At 37.0% G+C, this 14,508-nt stretch overlaps 1 protein-coding gene across 7 annotated transcripts in view; it reads right to left on the bottom strand.

The window, feature by feature from the left end:
- The window catches only part of COL19A1 (collagen type XIX alpha 1 chain), a 186,383-nt gene that overhangs the window by 151,434 nt on the left and 20,441 nt on the right, over positions 1-14,508 (bottom strand). For all 7 annotated transcript variants that reach the window (XR_009277161.1, XM_058834718.1, XM_058834720.1 and 4 more), the window contains exons 5-7: positions 3,007-3,130; positions 2,341-2,616; positions 552-632 (exon numbers count right to left, since the gene is read on the bottom strand). Coding sequence is in view for 6 of the 7 variants with exons in the window: in XM_058834718.1 (XP_058690701.1) it covers positions 552-632; positions 2,341-2,616; positions 3,007-3,130 (481 nt within the window). In the remaining variant the exon portion in view is untranslated. The remainder of the gene's footprint in view (positions 1-551; positions 633-2,340; positions 2,617-3,006; positions 3,131-14,508) is intronic.

Here is a 14,508-nt window from a genome sequence, read left to right as displayed (position 1 = left end):
TATTTAATAGAATCACCAAGGCTGGAAGAGACCTGTAGGATCAAGTCCAACCATCAATCTACCACTTGTTAATTATGAAAGACCTAGTCCTCCATTTTACTGTATTAGAATAAAGGAAATTCAACACCATCCTATATTTCTTCTCTTCCACTGTCATGCAGACTCTTTCATGGGCTTTGGTTATATCATCTGTAAAGCTTCACAAGATGCAACTGTTACTGAAATGGCCTCTGCTGTTTGAAACCATTCTCAAGTCATCGCAGTGACTTGTTTCCTACCCTCTGAGGCTTCTTCAGTTACTAATTACACATTAATCAATGTTAAGAAATGTATTTAAAAAGCACTAGCAGCACCTAGTGCCTTTTTCTGAAGTTCCACTGTACCATTTATTTAGTCAGCAAAAAACTATGTACCATGACTCCAGATATGGAACTCATTTTTAGAAGGCAATTAAACTATCACCTTTACTGAAATTTTTTTACAACTCTTTAGCAAGAAACAATAAAGCAATTTTTTTTGTATTAACATTTGCATTTTAACAGATAACTTACCAAGTCTGCAGATATTTCACAACACGTATCTTCTGTTGCAAGTTGTGAATTACAATAAACCGCTATGTGGTGAAGTTCAATCTATTAAGAAATACAAATACAAAAGAAATTAATATGAGGCGTAAAAAATTATGCATTACAGCATGCTTTTTGTTATCTTGGGGTAGCAAACTTTCTCTTTGAAACACTGCATATTTTTGAAATGCTTGAAAAAGACAAATCCAAAACAATTACACAGATCCTCATTTAAGGAGCAAATTTTGTAGTCTATTACTTTGATGTAAATCACATTTTAGTTTTCATTTATTTTCATGTAAGTTGCATCCATCTGTATTGGTTTGCCATATTACACAGGCACTTTAGCCTTGTAGACATCCTCCAAAAACCTTCTTTTCAGGAAAGTAATTTTCCTCTGCAGGAAACTAAAATAAAGGTTTGATAAACTCTATCACATACATCTATTTCTTTGGACAGACCTTTTCCTGGACATTGACACTAAATCACTTGAAGAGCAAAAATCACAAATTCTGTACGTGAAGCTAGTGTTTTAGAGACTTCGTGTGGATTGATGAGATGAGAAACGAGTAAAATTCTAACTAGCTATTGTTGTCCTCATATGCATCAGTTTTATATCCTCTTAATCTCCCTCTTGCATTTGGTTTTGAGAAAAGTGACTGTTGGTACAGGATCTGCTCTGCTGCCTTCATCAGCTTTAAGCCCTTAATGTTTTCCTGCAAATGTGGAAATCGCGACTGACAACTTCCACTCAGAATTATCCAGCTCATATCATGCAACCAGCAGAAAAAACCTGCATGCTATTTGGAAATGAGGAGACTGCACACACATTTCAAATAATGTTGAACTCAAGTTTTAGAAAATAAAACAAAGCATGAGCTTGGCTCCATGAAGTAAGAGCTCTGAGTCCAGGCCAAGGTGCTTAGTGCCCCACAAGAATTATTCCTCCTGCAATGTTAGCTTGCAGTTACAGTGTGCTGTTTTCCTCTGCCACCCTACAGCATACATAACTTCACTGAAGCTTTCTGATGGCCACTATAAACTCCAAGGCAGATGCTTTAAACCTGGTAACTGCATGTCAGTGTACTTAAACTAGTATTTCCTGAAGATTTCAAATTACTTGCTGTGCTTTCAAATTACTTGCTTTTAAATTACTTTCCTCCCTGCATGAGGAAACAAAAGAGAGCACCCCTGGGACAGAAAATAGCCCAGAATATTATGGGGTTTCCTTGGGTAATGCTTGCACCAAAGGTTGCAGGAAACATACCGCTGGCCACTTCCCAATCCCTCCCTTTTGGATAAGTGAGAGACAACTATGGACCATGTGCCCCTATTTATACATAGCTGAATTACTCTAGAAAACCTCAATACAGAGGTAATCCTTAATTATTTTGTCTCTCCCCTTTGTCAAAGTGTAACAGATGACTGATACAAACCTATAAATTAATCTTACTAAAAATGAAAGAAAAAAAAAATAGTAATAATATATCTGTGGTAATTAGGTGTCTCTTCAAATTCAATACAGAAAAACAGACTCCTTAAACCAAGACTGAGTTTTATGCAGTTACTTTGGCAACAGCTTTGTCTTAGCAGATGCTACAGCAATGAATAATGTTTAAAGAAAAACACTTAAGGACTTCAAATTAAGAATACACACTCAAAAATAATGTCTGGGTTTGAGCATTTTATCTACATGATTCTTTACAACTGTTTTAGTAAAAGCATAGCTAAAACGCTGCTTTAAGTTGTCTGTTTGTCATTTCATACTACTCACATCTACAGGCTTATCATCCGCAGCACGAGAAGCAATCAGTGTCCTTCCCTGCAAGTCAATGGTGAATTTTTCATCAGTCTGCTTTCTCTCAATTAAATTACAATCCAAATAGAGGGAAATGATCCCTGACTGCACGCTAATACCAAGCTTATGCCACTGCCGATCAAACAATGGATAAATTTCTCGACTCTTAAAAGTGTAGTGCAGTATATTTCCCTGAGAGGATCTGGTCATATATTCCACCACCTTTTTTGCACCATCCAGGAGGACAGAGATCTGAAATCAAGACAAAATAAAAGAAGTGGTTATTTCAAAGTTATAAGAAAGAAACACATACGCAAACCATATATAACAAAAATATGTCAACTACATACACTAGGCAAGAATTATGTTATGAAGCATTCTTCTGTGTAACTTGGTAAATACTTATCAGCTATAAATCATAATATGTGTTTATTCTAATTTGCAGTCTAAACTGAATAAAACTTGCTAAATTTCTGTCATTCTTGCAACAAATTATCACTTATTTCAGAGCAGTCTGTCTATTTCATATAAACTTTAACTAAATCCATGACTGAAGCATCCATTATTACATGTGCCATATTACATGGGGGGAAAAAGGGAAGAAGAAACGTTTTGAAGAAATAAATTAAAGATGACTCTAACCTCAGGTGTGTCATACTGATTTAAAACTTGCCATATATACCAACGTTCTTTCTTGGTATTTCTCCGTACACGGAACGTAGCAACTAAAGAGTATTCTTCAGGAAGCCCATTTGGAAACACTTGCCTAGAAGAGGAGGGAGTAAAATGATTTCTTGTTATTCTTATACAAACAAGCACTGCTTTGAAGGAGTGAACAGGAATAATACCTGGTGAAAACAAGAAGCCAAACACTTGCTCCCACTCATGTACAGACCTCAGCATTCAAAAGTGTTTCTTCTCAAAAGTACAATTCAGTTTCTTTATAAGAATGAATGACTGAAAGTTTTGTAATTAACTTTTGTTCTAAATTTTTTAGCATCTGTGATTAATATAAATAGGAGTCTAAAAAGAAATGATGCAAAGTGAATGCCCCACATGAAAGTATTTTAAAATACATCTTTTCCCAGTTTATTGCTTGGGATAGTTGAGTAAGTTTCGTAGAGGATTTGTGGAATAATCCACATCCTAATCAAAACACTGCTAGACAGGGCTCATAATAACCTGATCTAACTTTCAAGTTGATCCTGCTTTGAGCAGGGATTTAATCAAATGACCTCCATGGGCAATGACTCAGACATTTTGAGCATCAGAACAGTTGGACTTTAGCAAGCTTGAAAATAATGTATTTTAGAACAAATTATTTACTGTTGTTTGACTTTGTTATTCCTTTCTTGCCTAAGATGTGTCCGTGTTTCAAAAAAAGTCTGACCTATATCACAGAATGCACTGAAACACACTTCCGTGAGCTCTCTGAAAAGTTTGTATTTCACAGAAAATAAAATCTGCACCTCAGCTCTACAGACCTTGGTAACCATTAAACACACCAATTCTGTACTAAATAAATTAGGATGTGTGATAGATTGGCATTTAAGAAAACAAAGAGAAACACCTAAGGAAGTTAAAACTGCTGGAGGCTGATGGGAGTTTTTCTTCTGGCCAATAACTGTCCATTTCTGAGAATTGACATCAGTTTTGACCATTGAAAAGTGAGATAAACCTGTGAACACTACATTAAGACCTAAGCCTGGGAATTTTTTTGTCTCTTTGTTTCCTGGCTGTGAAAGGTAACAGAGCTCCGGCTGGCCTCCCGTTCCCTGCCCAGCCCATTCGGCCCAGGCAAGGGCTGGGCTGGGCCCAGCGGCTCCCGGCCGGGAGATGGGGCCTGCGGGGCTTGCCCCGGGCTCTGGCCGGGCCAGGCCGGTCCCTGGCTCGGCTGCAGTTTTTGCTGTGACTGAATTCACCAGAGACTGCCGAGTAAAGAAAGGAAAAGCTCTGGACCTGCGGCGGGCTGAGACAGCGACCACACTCTCCAGAGCAGCCATGAAGAATCTTCCATCGCAGACAACTCCAGCTCCTGCTCCTGCAGAGATCCCAGGACCATCTACAAAGCCTGGGCAAGTTTTTAACTCTTTCACTACTCAGATAAGGCTTGCAGATTAATCCTTTCTTTCCAGAGAGAGAAAGGAAGAGAGTGATCAGCAAAGAAAGACACAACTTAAACTATCAAAAACAGTGAAGAAAAGAATTAAGCTTCAGATGGGGAGAGAAATAAGGAGATGCTTTAATAAGCTGAAATATTCTTTTGCTAAAACTATAGAGATGAACAATAGTGGTCTGAAAAAGACACCTTTAATTCATGAAAGAGTATTTTGGGGGGGGGGGGCAGAATAGAGTATTTCAAAGTGTGGATTTAAGCAAATGGTGAAGTAATTGTGATCTTACGTGATGCTGGAACAGAAACGGAGAAGTGAGAATTGTTGAAAATTTGTGGCCTTTAAGAGGCAAAGAGAAAACACTTCTGTTTCCAGAGATGCTCACAGAGACAGATGAAGAGAACTTTTGCCTTTGAATAACTCATCCTTAAAAATGACATCCCTAGACTCACTGATCCATACACACCTCAGAGTGATGTGAAATGGGAGGAGAGAACTGATGAGAGTTTTCTGGGCAGCTGGCATCAGAGAATTAGAAAACCATAGGAAAATGGTTTTTTTGTGAAAAACTCCATAAATTAGAAGAGAATTCCTTTTCTCTACAAAGACTGATGAAGAGCGTATAGCAAAGTTGGGACTGTTTTAACCACCAAGGTTTTTTGTCTCTATGTTGTCATGTGAACAAGAGAATAACTGGGTAGTGAGGAAAAAGGAATTCTGGAAGTTTTATTCTGGTTTCTTATTCTTGTAGTTTTGTTAATAAACTTCCTGTGTTCCTTTTAAGTTTTAAGCCTGTTTTGCTCTTGTTCTAATCCATATCTCACAACAAGAAATAAGTAAGTTTCTTAGTGATTTTTTAGCTAATGCTTTAAAACCACGACAGGATGGTACAATCAATTTATTTAATTAGAAGCTTCTGCATTTCAAATTATTTCTTTTCTAAGACAGAGGTGAGAAAATTAAAACTACGGATCTCTACACAACACAGAAGTAGAAAAAGTGTTCATATTGCTGTTTGTAATCAGCTAGCCATGGTGGAAAAAGCATTCCCTGGATCAGAGCTCAGGAAACCTGAGGACTACCCCACACAGCAGAAAAATTTCTTCTTTTTTTTTTTTCCCCACAATCATGTGAAGTAAATGGTTTTGTTCTAAAAAACTACTGATGGGATTACAATTATAAAACAATGTGCTATAAAGCTTTTCTTAAAAACAAAACAAAACAAACAACAAAGGTGGGGGCAGAGAAAGAGTAAAACACTACAGCTGATGAAACAATAGCTGCACAACCCTCCTGGAAATTGTTGTACTTAGGATCTCAGGAAAAATGCCTCCTGTGCAGAGAAGCCTGCTCTAAATCCTGCCAAAGAGCTTCTTTAAGGACTAGCACCTATTTAAGTCCCTTATGTGGGAATCACACTTCTTTGGCTTATTTCCCACAGCTGATTCCTGTTTTATCCTTGGGACCAAATTGGCTGCTGTCCCACATTGTTAGTAGACCCATATGCTGTTGTACAGCTATAGATGTTGCAATGCCAGAAGGCAAGGCAAAAGAGAATAGGCTTGGCTGTACTTAGACCTAGATTTCATACTTTGTATTTTGAATATAGTATAAAGAATGTTTCATGGTTTATAAAAAAATACCTTCACCGGGAATGAGTGTATGACTGCAGAACAATAAACTATCTGGATATGGGATCAGCCCTATGATTTCCTGCACCCCAAGCAGGCTAAGGAGATGGTATCTCAGGTTTACAGCTGTAAGCTAGACAGGATATCTGGCTGTGGGAGCATCTGATTAGCTCTCCAAAATCAATTCACTTTCCCAGCCAAGTTCCATACTGGGGACACTGGGGAATTCACATTAATGGACAAAGAACAGACAACTGTGGAAGAGAAGTGATCAGAAGTCTTCATCAGATGAAAGGAAGGGAAACCATGACTGCTGCTGTGGGTCTGGAAGACAAACAGAAGCAGTCCTTGGACAAAGTGGCACTATTTTCTACACACCCACACCCATCCACCACTGCTTTTTACTCTATAACTTCCTAACACTTTCACAGCCAGATAGATGCATGACAGGAATAAGTCTTCTAAAATTGTGGTTTTTTCAGAATTTTCTCAAATAAGTTCAGTTGTATGAGTACATGTGATATAAATTTACCTTCCCTAACTGTTTACCAAACCATTCAGGAATCAAAAGAAAATGTAAGGTACAAGCCAGTGTTACAAAAACCATCAGGAATTCACACTAACTTCCCTTTGAGCTGACGAAGAAAACTGTATTGAGAGAAATGAGAAAAGCAGACAAGATCAAATTAATTCCTAAGGACATTACCAGTTTCAGTGGAGTCAAAGAGGGAAGATTTAAGCAGAATTGGACCAAGGATAAATCTAGTTAGATTCATGAAATACCTTCTGTAGGAAGGAACTTTTGGAGGCCAATGGATTTTACCCTGGGTTTAAAGTAGGGACAACCTGAAAATTATGTCAGGTTACTCTAAGTCCTGTTGTGCTGAGTTTTGGAAGTATCTAGAATGGAAATTATTCCACAACTCTTTGGGAAATCTGTTCCAGTATCTGACCAACAAACAGCACAAATTTAATACATGAATACCATATACCAGAGATAACTTCACACAGTTAAGAAGCAGTATATTTATTTAGAAGAGTTATCATTGGTACCTATATGAAGATTCCTTGGTGACCAAAAAATCATTAACAGATGCTTTAAAGTATACAGTTCAGTCAACACTTTAGCTAGATGGTGAACATGAAAAGGAACAAAATAATGGGATGAAATACCCAGAAAACCAGCAGGCTATCTGCTACCATACACAATTCCCCTATGCTCTTGCTCTCTGAATGGCTTCAAGTGACTGTAGTAGAATTAAAAAGAATGCATTGAGCACTGAAGTGGCTTAGGCACAGATGATTAGTAAGATACTTGAGTGATATTTAAGTATTATTACCATGGTATTTTCCACTCTGTAAAATCAGTTAAAAAAGCCTCAAAAAAAGAGAAAGTATGTACACATTTTTAACAATAAATATATAATGATATTTGATGAGAAAAATAAAAGACCAAACAGAAAAATGAACATAAAGCCTCATGTTGGAACATGAGAAAAGCCAAACTAATATAACACAAAATATTTAAAATATAACACGGAATTTGAAATTCTGAACTTCTTTGAATGTTTACTATACTGTTTCACCTGATCACATCTACAAACATTTAAAACCTGACAAAACTTATGAGGTATTATGCACAGGGTGAAAATAATAAAGGAACAGCATTAAACATTAATAAAAAATTCACAAGAAAGTTGTTCCATGCGTCCACAACCCAGAAATTATTCCAGCACATGGCACAGTATAAAAACAATAAGAAAAGGGGAGACAAAAAGAGTGAAGGAAACCTACACCAAGCTTATCTCAAAGTCTACAGATGTACACATGGCACAAACAGAAAACTTAGGATAGTAAATCATGGTGTCTGCACCAAAAGCAGTAAGAGAGATGACAGGTTTTTAGCAAGTTATAATGTTACAGAAATATGGGTAGCAACTGGTAAGTGTGAAAACTTATGTATAAAGACAAGACAATAGAACTCACAAATTAACACAAGCAGATGAGAGTATCCTTAGCCTCTCAAACAGATGCCTTTTTGGACAACAGAACAAAACACATCATCAGACTAGGGAGCAAAAAATCTGAGGTCTTCATTAAAGGAAAATATCCTTTTCAGTGTAACAACAGTTAAGTTCTCCCCTTCTCGTTTAATTTCCTTATCAAACCAGACATCCTTCCCAGATGACTGCTCAAATCTTTAAGGGTATTAAAAAGGTACTCTCTTCCTCTTCTACACTCAAAACACTCATGACTGCTGTGGTTTGTGTTGACTCCAATGCTGTCTAAGCTTACTATGTGTGATTGAAGCAATGTCAATGGCTTAGGCACCTCCAGGGACATGGGTAACGTTCTGGCATCCCTATACACATCTTTGAGTCACAATGAAACCTGGGTGGGAGTTACATGCCTGTCTGCTTAAGCCATGGTGCTTCTAAGCATGCCTGGAATTTATGCCCAGATGCTGGGGGAAATCAGTTGTCCAAAATTATTCATTTTAGGTGCCACTAGGGGTTGGGTGGTGCTTGAGAGTGGGCAACTTGAATTATTCTCAGAGTCAGGCGCCCAGAGTCTGATTAAATTGTACTTTAGGTGGAATTTCAACATTTTGATTCTCTCCCTCTGTCCATATTGTCAGTAGTATATAATAAAACAAAAAAAAGTTGATGAATGGAGCACTGTGTTAAAGTAAAGCACACCCTTGGTGGAAACGACTGAAAACAATAGCAGGAATTGAAGCACATGTATTGAATACAGAAGTTTGAATTTATACCACCCTAATCTGCTGGACTGAGACGTACTGCAAATTACAGAGGCCTCAGTTGGAAAACCATCAACAGCCAGAAGGAAGATTCCCACCAATACAAGGTCTTAGATTATACATAGATAGGTTACAAATCCATACATTCAGGTATTTCACAACATTTCACTGGCTGAAACGTGAAGCAGATGCAGCCAGAATGGTAACAAACACATATGTTTTTGCAACAACTGTCCACCACTCTATCAAAGCATATGTGTACACAGAGTTGCAAAGGCTTTTGCTGCATTCTCCTCTTTTTTACTGGATCAAATGTAGCCATAGTTTTTCCTAAAAACAGGTGTATAATATGAATGTACATTATGGGGTTACCAGAAGAACATTTACAAGAATGTTGCATGAACTTTACCACTGTATTTACGCATACCTTCCACGGTTTATAAAGATTAAGTATAGAATGATTTTTGGCAAAATATTTTCTTTATTAATTTCATTTTTTTCCTCAAAGGTTCTGAAATGCAGATACCAGCTGGAACTGCTAGGGCTAGCAGACTAAAAGAAGTAATTATGAATGAATTAACTGTGTATTCACTGTGCTATAAACAGTTTTAGTTCTATCTTTGTAAAGCAGCATTGAGTTACCCATATCAAATTTAGTAAGGCAATCCTTTATTTACCTTTTGTTTTTATTTTTAAAAAAAGCACTAATGGAAAAGCAGCATCTATTTTTAAATCTTCTGAACTCTAATTGTTCCATATCGAATGAGAATACACTACAGTATATGATAAACTTCCGTATTTACAAGTATCAGTGAAGCCTCCAGCTTGCTGTATATCTTCCAAGAAGAGAAAGATGAGCCAACTTGCATTTCCTGAGAGTTAAGTGAGAGATGTTTAGAGTTTATGGCAAGACATATCTTTTCCAGCTGACATATACCATTACCTGATATATGTCACTTGTAACATGACAATGTTACAATAATTTGGTGACCAGAACTCAAGGAGTTAGTTTAAAAAACTTTCCTGTGTTGGGTAATGATTTATTTCGTACTTCATTGATGGAGACACTGAAATGTTAACTTTTTCATGTTTGCAAAGGGTTTAAACTCAGATCTGTTATGGATAAAAAAAGTAAAGTTCAGGTCAACCAAATACAAAAATCTCCACATTATTATCAATATTTGTATAACAGATTACTATATTTTTGATTCTCAGTTTTTACCTAACTTGACTGGTACAACAGGAAAACAGGAATCAACTAACTAGAACAGTTTCCTAATCCCTGCCTAGAAAGTGTATTTCAAATTCTTTTCAAATAAAAGTTAAGAACAGCTGTCTTCTCTATCAGAATAAGAAATAATTTCCTTCCCATCCATCTTCCTCAAATCACATTAAGATGCACTATACAGTTTCATGTTACATTAGGCCTCAAGTTGTTTTCAGACGACACATTATATGATGCAACTCAAGGGAAACTATTCAGACAGCTTAAGAGTTATTAATTACTTAGGGAGAGCTCAACCTACTCATGAAATGTACTGCTGAAAGCAAAGCTGCAGATTATTTTAACATTGAGAAGAGGGATTTACCTAATATTTAATATACTTTGGCACGCCTCTGCTTTCATTTACAGAGCAGGTATAGATTAGCTGACTCTTTTAATATACAGGTTGTTCAGGATTTTTTTGGACTGAAAGTCAATTGTATTGATATCAAAATTTTAAAGGGCATTTGAAAAAAGATTGGTTTGAAAGAGGCACAGAAATATCAAACCTGTTATGCCTGCACAAAGTACTTCAACCCTAGGGTTTCCAGCAATATTCTCTATCCTTATTTACAGGGGCTATTGGTGAGCCCTAAACAAGTCAAAGGCCAGTCTTCCTTTGATTTTGAAGATGTCAGACTAAATGTCTGCTTTGCAAGTTTATCCTATTTCTGTATACTTTAAGTTTTCTGGAACAAAAAATCAGCAGTAATAAGAACACAATTAAAAGCAGTAACATATAATAGTGGATATTGAAATACAACAATTTTTCTTCTCTTTTTCCTAAGTAGAATTTGGCTGAATTTTGATGAAGTTCCTAGAAATTTCAGGTCAACAAAGAATTTTGGAATCCTATGTTGTGGAAGGCAGCTTTCAGAACTTTTGATGAAGTTACACCCTTGCTGTTTGAGCAGTATGGGGCAGAGGGATACCAGAAAGTATTGTCCAATTCCACGATTCACAGAAAGCAATGGAGAGGGAAGGTTTTCCCCAGTGAGAAAAACATGGGCCTCTACTTCTTTCATTCTTTGTTCCCCATCTCTCAATTTGTTTGTTCTCTGGTCATCTAAGTAAAGGAAACACTCTAAATCAAGATCTGTGGTCAGCATAAATAGCAGCAACATGCATCTATTCTGAAAATATAAAAGTAACCAAAAGAAAATCATCTGTTTTGAAGTCCAGTCGTTTCCTGTTGAGAATTATGCTCTTCTACTTTCCCATTAGTGCTGACATGTAGAACTTCAGATGTGCTTCCCCCATCCCCAGTTTCATAATAGGTTTCCACTGTGAATCACTGTAGGGACTGTGGCCTTATTGTTCAGTGTGAACACCACAGAAATCTTCAGTGCTTTTCCTTACTCAGAACCACACTAGTAAATCGATTTCCCCCACAGTTTTCTTAGGGTCTGATATTTCTCACAAGCAACACACACAAAAAAAACCAACATAATTTTCTCTTTGGAGATTAATAGCAGAATCCAGAGAAGTGTGATGATTTGTTCTTTTCTTCAGTGAGTTTGTGATTGTCTCCAAAGATACAGTCTTTGTTAAAAATGTAAAATTAAGATATGCTTAAGAGTGTGGCAGAGACTTAAATTGTCTTCAGCTGATTCAAGAACTGCAACAAGATTTTTGGTGTTTAGAGGTTATGCAAAAATGACACGTATCTGTCCTAAATATCCTAAAATCAAATTGTGGATGGCAACCATCAAGAGAAGAGGATGAGAACTTCAATACTTTCAGAGGAACTTGGAATATTTCTTCCAACATCTACCCATGTTTTTACTTTGACATTTTAGGAGCTGTTTCATAACTCAGATGGTCCTTCTGGTTAGCTCCCAGAAATGGAAAAAACACAACAGGTCTAGTTATTAGAGTAGTCTGTTATTTATCAGACTCTGAAGTCAATGAGATATTAAGTTCTTATGCTAAATATGATTATCTGTGGTGCAATTAAATTATTCAGCTGATCAAGAAACCTTCTGATGATGTTAATGAAAAAAATTATGGTGACTTCCGGCAGACAACTGACAGAGAAAATTGCTCTGCACACATTTTTATATGCTTCCTACCATGAAGCAAGACCTATTGTACAATATTAGATATTTGTATATTTAGGTGGTTGCTATTGTCTGGAAAAGTAAAAAAAAAATCAAACTACAATAGAAAATTTTCCTATTGGAGGCCATGAAGACAGAGAGAAAATGCACTTCATATCTGGAAAGGAGGGATGACATCAGGAATTACTTGGCTTATATATCCATATAATCTTCCCTGTAGGAGGAAGAAATCTAAGCATCCATTTCTCTTCAGACATTTGTACAGATACCTAGAGACACTAACTGATTGCACAAAGGTCTCTTTAGATTGGTACAGAGGCGGGTGAGTCAGCTCCGGCAGAGCTTCATGCTGAGAGACTCACACCCTTTCACTTCTCACACTGAGGTTTTGGAAGGCACCTTGAGTGTTTCTGCATGACATCATGCTACCCAACCTAAAAACGTTGTTTCCATAGAACACTCATTTTCTTCCTGTTTAGTCTCCCCCGTCCCCATCCCAAACTTCTGGTAGGTTTTTACAATGAACCAATGGAACAAGTACCGGCTAAGTGAACTGCTGATTACATTTGGAACAGGCTCTCCCTTTCCTTCCCGGGTTCATTCTGCCAAGTCCTAGACAAGCCTGGCTGCTGGTAAAGGGCAAACCATCTCACAGGCCAGGGTCCCTCTTGTGAAAATGCTGAGAGCTCATAATGAACCTAACAGCATGGCTGGCAGTGGAAAGGGAGAGCTAGCACTGCTGTTTGGAGTTTAGCTGCACCAAACTAAGGGGTGCTTTTTTGCTAACCCCAAATAATCGTCTGGATAACTAGTCTCCTCCTCTTCAGCATGCAGGACTGCCTATAAATAAAGCCATTCCTGGCTAAAGTTGCAAGCAGGCCATGAAGTGCTTAAGTAAAATGGCCAAAGGCACTAAAGCCTTCACCTCTTTTATAAATGGGTATATCTGCCTGTCTTGATTCCAATTGATCTTCACAAAAAAAGAAGGTGTAAGCAGTGAAGATTGAGTTACCAACAGAAGAGATCCAAGTAAGAAAGGTTAATGACACCAGATAGTAGGGTCAGGCCTGAAAAAGTAGCTGTCAGCTGCAAGAGTGAAGCTACAGAGAGAACATGCTTTTGCTTTAACACCCCCTACACACAGCATGACAAGTCTATGCATATTTAAGCCTGGTGTTCTGCTTACACTTATAAGGGTAATCAGATAAATAATGTGCTCTTTTACAGTATATAAAAACTGTTAACATTCACAAATTTTAGGTGAATGAGTATGAAAATTATCAAAAACCTTATTTGCATCACATCAGAATGCTTACTAGCATTTTCAGAAACTGGAAATTATTTTTATTAAGTCTTGGGATTTAGACTGTCTAATTAACGTCCATTAAAAAAAAACCACAACAAACCAAAACAAGAGAATGTATAGCTTAGCCTGCAACTCTCACAATTCCTGAAATAATGATTTTCTTTGTAAGTTACAGATTAAATGGGGTTAAAAATAAATGCAGTTTTAAAATACCCACATTGCTATCTGCTGAGTCATAACTATATTTAACAGGATGGACCAAAGATCTGTGACTTGCTAACCCTGTTACTATCAGATCCAGCTGGGGAGTGTCCAGGTATTCCCTTTAAAATGCTAGGACAGAAACAAAAACCAAAGCTTATAAAGAGAGATGGGGTGCTGTATCTGGCTCAAGAACGAGGTATTGAGAGGATACCTCAAGCAGTGATATGGATAAGTCAATAAACATTTTATTTAGGTGAATTCTAAGCTTCACATCAAAAGAGTACACCAAACCCAACTGGAAAGAACACTGAATATGACTGGAAGCCTTTCTCAGACTGGGGAATTAGGCTAGGTGTCTTATATCCAAGCAAGGAAGCTTGATATGCTAGGAATTCACAAACTTTCCTCAAAAAAGTGAAGGCTCCACAGCAGAAAAGCTTTGCATTAAGCCAATGCATCAACTATAGCAACTTGAGGTTAAATCATCCATGTAACTTTCATGCAAAATAAAAGAAATGGAATGAAGAATGATCATCTTTTTTCAACAGTAAAATTAGATTAGTGAGATTGGAATCTGTACTGCTGATGAAAATTCTAAGAACATTACCTAGTGTATATATGAGACTAGTAGATAAAAAGTAGAAAAGTTATAACAGTAAAAAAAAATATTACTATTATCACCAATATTTTTCATTAAATAAAATTGTAGCATTTGAGCATGCAATGAGATGAAAAAAGTATTTTGGAAGTTTTAAAAGGGAAGTACTTAGTTCCCTCATTACTCCATTAAAAAACCTGCATTTT

This window comes from Poecile atricapillus, chromosome 3 (assembly GCF_030490865.1).
Source record: "Poecile atricapillus isolate bPoeAtr1 chromosome 3, bPoeAtr1.hap1, whole genome shotgun sequence".
NCBI lineage: Eukaryota > Metazoa > Chordata > Aves > Passeriformes > Paridae > Poecile > Poecile atricapillus.
Note: the sequence above shows the minus strand (reverse complement) of the source record. Positions and strands in the feature narration are given on the sequence as shown.